The 12,171-nt window shown below is 38.0% G+C and overlaps 1 protein-coding gene across 6 annotated transcripts in view; it reads right to left on the bottom strand.

Moving 5' to 3' along the window:
- The window catches only part of KIAA0232 (KIAA0232 ortholog), a 64,303-nt gene that overhangs the window by 7,159 nt on the left and 44,973 nt on the right, over window positions 1-12,171 (bottom strand). For 5 of the 6 annotated variants that reach the window (XM_030238721.2, XM_050973335.1, XM_050973336.1 and 2 more), the window contains exons 5-6: window positions 10,777-10,858; window positions 6,185-9,482 (exon numbers count right to left, since the gene is read on the bottom strand). In XM_030238721.2, coding sequence (XP_030094581.1) covers window positions 6,185-9,482; window positions 10,777-10,858 — 3,380 coding nt within the window. The remainder of the gene's footprint in view (window positions 1-6,184; window positions 9,483-10,776; window positions 10,859-12,171) is intronic. The other variant, XM_050973338.1, reaches the window with a different exon arrangement.

Below are 12,171 nucleotides of genomic sequence, written 5' to 3'. Positions count from 1 at the left end.
CTGAGGCACCAGCAGAGCTCAGTCCCTGCTCTGGGATGGCTCCGTGACTGAACCAGCACTGGCTGCTTCAGCCCCCTGTGCTTCCATCACAGCCCCAACACCTGGAGACCTGGGGCAGGTCACAGAGAGCTCCCAGCTCATTGCTGAATTTCTGTTTGGGAGGGATAGAGGACACTTTTAATATCCATTTTATACATTTGCAGAAGTAGTTTTTTCCTACAGTTGCTTAAGTGTTTCCTAGAAATGCTGTCTCACATTGTGAAATTTTTTTGTGAATTAAAGAGACACTCCCAATCAGGAAATACAAAATACCAACTCCCAAACAGCATGAGTCTACCTTCCTTTGTTGGCAATCTTTCCCTTCTAAAACAGGATTTTCAATTTATGTCTCCTTTTCCTCCTCTCTCACACATACTCCTATACACTTCCAGTGTTTTATGAAAAGTTTTATTAAGTTTTCCCCCTAACCATCTAAATAGCTATTATTTAGAATAGTCCTGATATTAAATATTGTGACTGGAAGTCTCTCCTCTCTGAAACTATTAATATTTATTTTACTTTATTCTTTAGTTAAACTCATAGACAGCAATGCAAAACCAGCTGCAATGCTGTTTCACTCCCAGTTTTGCTGCAGGTTGGAGAGAAAACTGATGGGTTTCCTTTCTGGTTTTAAAGCTAGGCATAGGGTAACTGAGGCTTCTCCCATACTATCAGATACTAATTTGGAAACACCATCACAGTTGTACTGCTTCAGAACACTTGCTGACAAGGTAACAAGAGGCTTGAAGAATGTGAACAGAATAAGCACTAAAGCCTCAGTATGGTCTAAATGAATATTATCAGAAGTGTTACAAATGACAGAAAAAATCACATTAATCTGTAAGCAAATATTTCTTTGAACCTGCTCTGCAAGCCCTTACTATCAGGAAGAATACAACACATGAATAATTCAGAAGCCAAAGCAGCAATGAACCCATTGACTCCCATTCCAAAAGATCAGGTCCTAATTTTAGTTCATCAGCCACCCAGTGAAGATACACTTGGCTCAAGAAGCCAGTCACAAGTGAAAAAAGGGAGCTGAGTATAGACTTTATATTCTTAACATCTACTTGGCAGTAACCTCATTATTGAATTTTACTGAGAATATATGTGGAAAGGATTCTATGAGATAATCTAGCCTCTACTCTTGAACGAAGCTGGAATCAATTACAATGCACTATTCCTTTGTTCAGTCTCATCAAGGCAGAATTTCCACTTCTTCCCTAAGAAATACCTGAGCTTTACAGTATGCTCCTTGTCTGGTTACAATTCTTATTCCTCAATTTCACTTAGTGTGATTTAAGGTAATCATATCCAGTTCCTTTGTGTTTACTGGAGCCTACAGAGAACACAGTTTTTCCCTTATCTCCTCTAACTATGAACATGGCTTCTGCAAAACTGCTGCCTCTGCTCAGTCTCCCTTATTTGAGAAAAAACACCCCCAGTTCCTTCATTGTTTTCCTAAGTAGTGACCTTCCTGTTTTCTCCTCAAGACATCCTTCTTGATACAAGGAGCCCAGTACTCCAGCAGAGCAACTCTACTCTCACAGAAGGGTATTCCTGTTCATGGATCTCCATGTTGCTGTCCTTTGCAGTGTATAATTCCTGATATACTCTTAACTATGATGTATTTGAAAATGCTTTTCTGTTTCACATCACTTCCTCACCTGTCACTCCTCCCATAGTGTTTGTACAGAGGGTTATTATTTTCTGTAGAAATTTTAGTTGTCCCAGCAATATTGCATTTTATGTTTCAGACACTGTTCAGATTTAATAACTTTTTGATTCTAATCCTGTCTTCCAGTGTAACTGCAGACCTTCCCTGTTTGTTATTATCAGGGATTTTCATAAACATGCCACATACTAAAAAAAATAATCATCTCTGTTGTCCTCTAGTAAGCCACTGACTGTTATTTTGAGAGTGCAATCTTTCTCCTAAATTAATACTTGGAAACTTCCTGTTACTCACACATTTGGGCCATTTACAGTTTAGAGTACAGTTTAGGCAGATGAAGAGGGTCATTGGTTCCATTTTCCCTGAGTTCCATTTTCCTCTTTAAAAACAAGATTTGCTTCTTTATATATTTTCTATCTTCCATGTGTTTTCAAACACATTCTAGTAGGCTTTTCTCAAATTAGTTGTGCTCTTGATACTCAGGTTAACACTGCTGTGACTAACTGAAACAGTGTAATATCTGTATTTTCATTAAAATGACAATAGATGCACCAATCAATACTTTGGATATTACATTTTCATAGCTTTCCAATCTTGTTAGTTCTGTTTATCAAATATCTTTCTGTCATCTTTCTGTTTCTGATTTACTCCTAGAACTTTCAGGTTTACCAAATCTTTTTTATTTGCTTTGTTTAAACCTTGGGGGTTTTCCCTCAGGATTTTTAAACTGTTATCATGAACTCTTATCTTTTTAAAGTCCTTTCATACAAGCCCTTCAATACCTCTGCAAAATAATGTTCTCATAATTAGAAGGTTAGAGCTTAAGAGTCTTTGTAGTTGTTTTCATCACGTGCCATGATCAGCACTTGTCAAGGACTATCTGGACCCAAATTAGTCACTATTTACAGTCAGTCCTTTGCTTTGCACATCATGACTCTACATGCTCTTTTTCCACTTCATTTCCCTGATTTTAAGGCACACAGTAGACACCTCCAAATTTTGTCTCCCTCTTACCACTACCTGGATTTATGACAGCTTACCTTCTACCCTGCTGACCTCAGAACCAATGTTTATAAAGCACCCCTCTTCCCTTCCTCTCTTGACAGCCCTTTCTAAAGGGGTTATGCACTTCTAAAGGGGTTATGCATTACTCCACTCCAGCACAGAACCTCACCAAATCTCAAGGCAAATTCAGTCATGAGATACACAAACACAGTTTTTGTCAGTAAAATTTCCTCATCCCCAAAACCAGTGCCTCAGGCATGTTCAGACCTTAAAACCCTAGAGGTCCCTTTATATATATCAAGGACCAGACCAGTATGAGCATTCCTTGAGCACACCTGCTGGACTGGAGCCCATATAAAATTTGTTGACAGGAGATGCAGTGTTGGTATATTCACAGGCCATTAACTGGTGCAGACTGTGTACTTACCCATGACTCCACAGCTAAACAGTAGGAGCATTTACTCAGAAGAAAAAGGACTGTATTTTGGGGGGGGGCAAGGGAGCTGTGCTTGTGGAGTTTTATGTAGTTGTTTGGGTGGCATGTGCTGGTGTTTTTTTGTAGAGGTTGTTTGGTTTGGACTTCTTTTTTATAATTGTTTTGTTGGTTTCATTTTGTTGTTGCTTTAATTTTAGGTTTTTTAATCTTATGGCTAGATATATAAATATCATTCATGTCTGAAAAAATTCTGCAGGAGCTATTTGCAAATTCCTGCTGCAAAATACACTCTAATTCTAAAACAAGTGCTCTAATATAGAAGGTAAGAGGGAGGAAACGGAACCACATTCTCCTACAGTCTTGTTCATAAATAGGAGGTATTCAGAGATGTGTGTTTCCAGAGCACATATATAACTCAAGTTTAAGTGATGCAAAACAGAATGTGTTACTATTACACTGTGATTTATATTTGTATTTTCACATCCATTATTTATGCAAAAATACTGTAAGTACCTCAGAACACAACTCAAACTTCACATTAGATGACTGAGTTAAACAATGACTTTCATTTCTGTTCAAAGTCAAGCACAGAAACACAGAAAGTTTCATTAAAAACAAAATCTTTACAAATATTGACCTATACTAATAAATCCACACCATAGTGCCTGCTTTTCCCCCATGCGTTTATGTGTGGGGTGTCCATGAAGAAAGTTGCTCCTAGACTGTCCTAATTCTAGGTATTTTATATTGATTTAGCTTAATGCTCACGAAAATAAATAATATCACTCTTAAAAAGAAAAAAGCTCACACACATCTTTTACAGACATTTAAACACAGTAAGAAATTTAAATAAATGCTCTTGAGCCCAAAAGCCAATTACCTTCAGACTCCAACTACAGGTGCTTAGAAAAGCCTGGAGAGTGCACACACCTTCTTGAGACATGGCAGACAGAGGGGGACAAGTTAACCCAGGCTGTCTGAGCTTAGGGGGTAATCAAGCTCCCCAAGCCCCCCAGGAAGAGCTGAACTGCAAACCAAACTGGAGTCTAGACTGCTGAGAGGGTTGTTGGCCCTGGGTACTTCTCAGTGGTTTATCACTTTGAAGCTATGAAAAGGCCTACAAAATCATGTGACCTGAGCAAGGCAAGCAGTAAGTTTTCCTCTTGCACTAAGGAACTCAAATAAAATGAAATACCAGGGGCTTTCTGAGCACTGTTCACTACCAAAAGACCATTTACAAGCCTCAGAGCTACCATAAGCTATGGTACCACTGTATATACCAGCCACTTACTAGTTTCTTGAATGGATAAGTGGTTGAAGTGAAGATGAGAATAAGCAACCTCACAAAGCACTACACATCCAGAAAGAAGATCTGAAAAAGGCTGGAAGGAACTTCAGGCTCTTGCTGTCACAAATAACTGTAAAATCACTTGTTCATTCATTATGCCCTACTGCATGATGAAGTTAAGATTTCACTTACTCCTGGTAAAAGGCAATTCCAGAATCTGTTCTGACTTACAGTCTGAGTTCATTAAGTTTTCTGATGACTCTTTCTGCAAGGCCTGGTACAAATACAGAAACTTCCCAAACTCCAGTAAAGATTTTTGAAGCCACTTCTCTGTTAACTTAACAGAGCTGCAGGAACCAAGATGTCTAGAAAGGGTCTGGAAAAGTCACAAACTTGATTCTCTTGTGCAAGCAGCAGATATCAACTTACTGATGCTGGGAAAAGAAGTGATTAATTTAAAGGAGGATGAGAGAAGAAACAAATAAGAAAGAAGGAAAATAAGAAAGTCTGATTTTGTTAAACAAAAAGGTGAGCTTTAGTTTTAGCAAGAGAAAGGTTAGCTTGCCTATGTATGAGTTAGTGTTTCAAACTTATAATTGAGAAATATGCAATTGCACAACATAAGCTGGGTGCAACTCTTCAGTTGAAAATGGAAAAACTTCCTCCAAATGTAAATACTACAATTGCTGAGTATGTGCAAGAGGAGGCTGAAGAGGAAAAGAAAATGTACAAAGTAAGGAAAAGAAAATGTAAGATGTAACTTATAGCTATCCAGACAATATCTCTGGGCTGGCCACACATCTAATTCATTTTGATAGTTAAATGTTTCTACTCAAGAACAGAGGCAGCTCACAGCTAGAAAAACTCAGGGTATTCTTGGCTAGAAAGGATTTTTTATCTTGATTATTACTTAACTTATGGCTACAATTACCAGAAAGAAACCTCTGAGCTTAGCTCATAGTCATGCTGAGGCTTTCTTATGGTACTGTGGTAGTGAGGGATATTTTGCATCCACGTTTTATTTCTTTTTGGCTATATGCTGACAAGAGGATGCTTTAATTTCCAGACAATTAAGCCTTTTTGCAAGTCTTTCTTTGCTGAAGTTTACATCCAGTAGTTCAACTCCAAATTCTTCTACTTGGAAGAAACTATATTGAAAAGACTGGCTTCAGATCTTTTTCTTCAGAATTTTAAAATATGTTTGAATCAAAATCAGTAATATTTCATTACTCAAAATTTATGCACATTTTAACATTTTATATGTAAATCAGATAACCTAAAAACCTAAGGTAAACAGATTTTTAAAGTCACATGAGTGTACACATGCATATATTTCTAAAGGTATGCAAGATGACACCAAAATACCTGAAGATGGCTAATTTTTCACAGAATCACAGAACGACTGAGGTTCAAAAGGAACTCTGGAGGTCATCACATCCAACTCCCCCTGCTCAAGCTGGGCCCAGTAGAGCAGGCTGCCCAGGACCTTGTCCAGATGTCTTTTGAAATCTCCAAGGATGGAGACTCTACAGCCTTCCTGGGCAACCAGTGCCAGCACTCGGTCACCCTTACAATAAGCAAGTTAATTCTTATGTTCAGATGGAACCTCCAGTTTCTCTACAAAACTGTATTTTCTAGAGATCTATACAACCACAAACATTTAAACTGAACTGTGTCACATGACAAACTGCTGGTTATCAGCTGCCAGCTGCAAATTCTGTAATTTTATATATCCACATACCTCTTCATGCTCTCCTGAAGAAACAGGATTATCCTCATACGTGGGGAAATGACACCCTGCTTTACAACTGCAAAACCTGCCAGTCTCCTCACGTGGCTCCACTATTCTGCAGTTTACTTTAGAGCTCTCCACCACTCTCCCTTCTAGAGATTCTTTCATACTGCATTCTAAACAGGGATCTTGGTTTCCTACTGGCAACATCCCGGCTGACTCTTCTTGGGAATCCAATGATGTCTGTGCACTCTTCTCCATTCCAGACTTTTTTAATCTGGGAAGGAATTTTCCAGATTCAAGCTCTGATTTCCCGTAATAATGCCCTTCTTTTTCTGCATCTTCTTCCAGAGGTTTGAGATCTGCTTGTGGATCCTCAAATACATCTACTTGGGGAGGGACAGCAATACCTCCCTCATCTTTTTCTGACTCAAATTCTGACTCGCTTCCACCACCTGGAGAAAGTTCAGATGCAGAAATTGGGCGAAAGTGAGTCCTGGGAGAAATCCGTATAGCCCTGTACTGCGTTCGATCCACACCACATATCCTGGGGTGTAACACCTCACTGTCTGAATCAGAGCACAGAATCGACTTAGGTTTAAAACTAGGGCTGAAAGATGCAATTCCTTCTGGCTCAAACGAACACTCTACATGAAGAACTTGTGAAAATGGATTGTTCAGGTCAAAGGAAGAGAATGAGTATTCAAGCCCTGGTTCTTCGACTTGAAAGTTACCACAAGCTCCCAGTAAGTCTTCATGGAAGATAAAAGAAAAACCCTTATTTAATCCGTTATCTCCGCTCTTTGATTGCTCGTTCTGTTCAAATGATACAAACGGCCTCCATAATTGCCTGTGGCCAGGGGCAAAGCTATTACCTGGAGTCATAAAAACATCTGTGCCAGCTATTGTCACCACATCGGAAGCTGCACATTGCAGTAAGCTCCCCTTTGAGTGACCAGGTGGCACCACTGCCCATTCTCCATCACTGTTAAATGTTTTGAGCTCCCCATACACACCACCAAGTATAAATGAGTTTTCTTTATCCTGGTTAACATCCCAGGGTTTCGATGGTGTGGTATAGTCACCACCATCTACTTTTGATAAATCATTTGAGACAAAGGCTCTCTTCTCTACATTCTCCTTTTGACCTTCCCAAAGGTGATACTCTGATCTTTGCACTGCTTTATTGGGTTCCTGGAGGGTTTCAACTTTTGCTTCTGTATCCAAACAGCAGCAATAGTTATTTACATCAGTTGAAAACAATTCATCTTCTATTCCTTCTATTTCTACCATTGCTGCAGAATTTCTGTCTGTCATATTTGTCCAAATATCTTTAATAACCCCTGAGCTGTAGCCATCTCCATGTGGACTGCTTTCCCTACACCCTTGTGTAGTTTCATAGTCTTTACTTTCTGCTTTTTGTTCTAGCTGAATACCACAGACAGATTCTAGCTTAGATTTCTTTTTGAAAATCAAAGTGGGCATTTCTCCTAAACTTCTAGCTTGTTGCTGGCAAGTTTCTTCTGGCAGAAAATCTAGAATTTCTTCATCTACATAATTTGAAGACACTCTAGGAACTACATAATTAATATCTTCTGCATTAAATTGCGTGGATTCTTCATATGGAATATTTATAGTCTCATTGTCTGAACGTGTTTCTTCCGAGTGTGACCATGGACTACAGGTTCTTGTTGAAAGATTAGAACAGTGTTCATTTTCATCAAAGGCACTATTTTTGGTCCATATTAGCAATCTAGACTGTGTTTTCCCAAGAATATTAGCAGTGCTACTAGAATCTGCATTTTCATTTCCCAAGTTGAGTGTTTCAAAAGAAAACGGTAAAACAGAGTTACTGCATTGCACTTCAAACACTGAAAAACAAGAGTTTATACCAGACCCTTCATTAATATCTGAAAAGAGCTCTTGATTGCCAGCAAGCATGTGTGAATTAAGCATTGTGCTGTCTAGGATGGGGGAGAATCTGATCGGAGAATCTCCTCCAAAACTTTCCCCATCTGCATCACCAGAACTAGAAGATGAACAGCACTCCCAAAATTGAGCTAAATTACTAAGATCTTGCAAGAACCACCCTTCAGCACCAACAGAGCTGGTCGAATCAGTCCATATTGCACTTTCCCCTTGCAACTCCATTCCATCTAACACTATGCAACATTCTGCCTCAAAATCAGTTTTTTCTTTACTCTTCTGTCGAATCATATTTAAAATCCGACTCTCCCCTTGCATCGTATCTGAGGCACCAGGATCCAACATGGATTGATCAATATCCACTTCATAGAAGTGCGTTAGTTCTGACAGATGAACATCATCTAAATACTTGTCGTCCTCTGGTTGAGAACATATTGAGGTCCCAGCGAGGTCAATATCCTCATTTAGAACTGCAGGCATTTCTACAAAGTGACCATCGATGAAAGTACCTGCTGCGAGGTATGTTTTATGAGTATTATTGTTGCTAATACAAAGACCATGCACTGATTCAGACAACTCTTCTACAGCCTCTGATGTTACTCCACATATATCTTCTCTGTTGCGGTACGTTGTCTCCAGCTTGCTTTTTCTGCTAAGAGGAACAAAGTACTCCGTAATCGGCTCAGTATACCACAAGGGCTCTTCTTTATATTCCTTTTCATTTCTACTGTCTAAATACAAATCTTTTCCATCACTACCGCCAGCTTCTTTTCTTCCAATTTCTTTTAATGGCCTTTTACCTCTTTTGCACAGTTGTTTGATGGACCCGCTGCTGCTGCTGCTGCTGCTTCCGCTGTGGACTTTTCTATCAACCTTTTCACCCGATTTCACTGACAGCCTGCTCTGCCCATTCCGCCCTTTTTTACTCCGAACCTCTCTTGTTTTGTGTCTTACTTTAATACATTTCATTGATGCCTTGTATTCACCTTGGTTACCACTAGAACTTGAGCCAGCCTCACTGGAACCCGATGACCAGGAGCGGGGACGCATCTTCCCTTCAGACTTATGTCGGACTTGCTTTTTGTACAAAACAGGCTTCTCTTCAACGGTGCTGTTACTGAACTTGTTTTCTTTCTCGTTTTTACTCTTCTTCTGCTGGGTTCTTTCCTGTACAGTGGCAGATACTTTATTACTTCTGTCTTTAGTTACTTCACCTTCACTATTGCAGTCCTTTGGAGAAGATGTATCCGTGCTAGTTGGTGGAACAGTGGATGAAGATGAGGAGCTAGAGTAAGAGCATACTTTGGATTTATTCCATACAGTCATAATTTCCTGCAGGCAAACTGGCTTTTCAGAAAGAGGAGGAAATGCTTCATAGTACCTGAAAGCAAAACAAAAGGAACATTTGGATTGCAGAGCTTCAGATAAGCAATAAGATTAGAAAGCATCACAAGAAACACAGAAAAACACTACCAGACTAATGACTAAAAATCTAGTTTGCAGTACATATGCACATGCTACTCACTGCACTATTTGAATGATATCAAAGGGAAAATTAAAATGAGTTTTAAAAGTACTTATATTAATTTATGTTTAGAAATATACTGCATACAAGTAAAACAGTTTCCTTTTCAGAGACTACTAAACATCACTGTAGAGAGAAATTGTAGATGCTGACAACAGTGGCTCCAGGTTTATTAGATAATGTGGTAATTCACTACAGTCTTCTTAAATGTTTGATTTAGATTATAAATGAGGAAGTCCTGAATTTCAGTTAATTCAGTCCTAAATTTCTGTTTTTAAAATTCTCATTTATGAAATGAGACCCTATCTGTTAAGTTCTATGTAGATCATCCAGTTATTAAGAAAAAGCTATTAAAAAAAGATTAGTTTTTGAGTAGTTTAAGATGCTTAACAGCTTTATGCAAGAGGTATGAGATTAAAATATGGTTTTCTGTAACATTTACAGTAGTATGTGCTTGGTGGTAGAGAGCTTTTTACTGAATCACATAAATTTCAACAAAAACTTATTAAAAAGTTTTAGAAGTCAGTTAAATGAAATGCACATTAGCACAATCAGTTCCCTGAAGACAGATCATCCATTTAGTAACATTTCTACTAGGCTGTTGGTGTTGCTACTATTAAGAGATAGAGAAGCAGTTGTATCTCCAAGAGAGGTCAATGACAAAACTCCTGGGTAGTTCAGTAACACTGGACTCAGGTACTTGCTAACTAGGAGATCACTTTGGTTATCAAGAGTTTAAAGGTTATAAGAGAGTTTGTTTGCCATTTCTGCAATAGAAGACAGCGAGATCTGAATCCAGGAAACAGATTATTATTATTCCCTCCTTGTAAATCTCCATGCCAATTAATGTTGTTTTAAAGGTTTTTCTCTGGTTGACTTAGTCTTCAGGAAACTCAAATAAAGTATGGTTTGAGTTCTGTTTATAGGCAAATGAAAGCAGTCTGGGCTTTGACAGAAATTAAACTAGCCCATGGCAGCAAGTGCTTATATTTAAATATACAAGATTAACAAAAGAAGATGGCTTGAAAAGAAATGTATTTCTTAATATCCACGAAACTCCAGATTCCCCACTAAGCTACCTTCACTGTGTTAAAATATGTGAATAAAAAGAGAAAAGCATCTCAGAAAATAATAAGAAAAAAGTGCATACATTTCTACTTGATCCTTTGCTGTGGGAGATAAATCAGTCTCAGGAGTCAAAGAGCCTTCTAACTTTTTGTGAATCTTCTCCTCTGTTTTGGAAGAAAATTCCAAATGCTTAACAGAAAAATTCAAAAAAGCCAGTGTACTTTATAACAGTATTTAACAAAAAGCACCAGGATGTATAACTTATTAGCAGTTGAATTTCCATACAACACTGTAAATAAAATTAAGAAATTATGAATTACCACCCAAGATTCAAGTTTTTCACAGTTGTCCAGTCCTGCAAATCTGACCAAACACGACTGGCCAGCAGCTCCATGCAACCTCATGGCTAGCAATGCCCCACTGGGAGGATTCCTGCTGAATATTTAATTGTTCCATATCCAAATCCTTATCTCATTCTTGCATTGCTACAGACACAAAAAATATTTCTTAAAAATCAAATATTTAACTAAATGTTTTTGTCATTGGTCACACACTTCTCATGTGTTCCACTAAAAGGAAATATCCTTGCAGTAATTTTCGAGCATTGAATGGATGTAAAGTCATATTTCCTGTGTGAGAGGTGACTGAAGATTTTCTAATTCTTTATATTCAAACATTTAAAATATAAAAAAAGGTGAGACATACTATTTTTTAATTTTATTTTTTTTCAAAATAAATGGTCAATATCACCTTGGCTCAAGAAGAAATTCACAGCATTATGAAATACTAACAGCTGACCAAGGATTACTGTTAAAAAAAAAACAGGGAATGGAAACAGCTAAAACCATGCTTTAAGCAGGTAAATGTTTCTCTTGATTACAGCTACTTATCCTACATAATAAGCATATTAATTTGACTCTAACTGTCCAAGGCTGTTGCTGTGTGCCTGAGCAAACATTTATGTCTGATGAACTTTCACTGGAGACAATACAACTTTACATTATGCTCCCTTCCCTCTAAGCTTGACATCATCAAGTGCCCATTATCATTCCCTTATAGCCCAGAAATTTTAAGTAGTGGTGGTTATTTGGATGCTTTTCACACAAATAATTTCCACATAATTATTTTGAGGCAAACCTGCTCTTAGCAAGCACCAATACACAAAAGGAGTAGAATCAAGCCTACTTTATTTTCATTACTTTTGGTAGGAAGGGGAGATGGTGAATTTGGAATATTTACTAAAAAAGCAGGCACAGCTGGATAGGAATAGTTATAGCTTTTCATGAAGAAAGCTCCATTTGTGACTGGCTATTTCTTAGTAAATAAAGCATACCAACACAAAATTGCTTAAATTAATTGAATTAAATTATTCAAATGTATTTAAAAATTGCATGGCCTGTACTAAAAGCTACTGAAAAACAGCCTACTCCCCTACACCCACCCCTGTCTCAGAATGTTGCAGAGTTGATTAATACAA

The sequence above is a fragment of the Serinus canaria genome, chromosome 4 (genome assembly GCF_022539315.1).
Source record: "Serinus canaria isolate serCan28SL12 chromosome 4, serCan2020, whole genome shotgun sequence".
In the NCBI taxonomy this organism is placed as follows: Eukaryota; Metazoa; Chordata; class Aves; order Passeriformes; family Fringillidae; genus Serinus; species Serinus canaria.
This window is presented reverse-complemented; position numbering and strand designations above follow the sequence as displayed.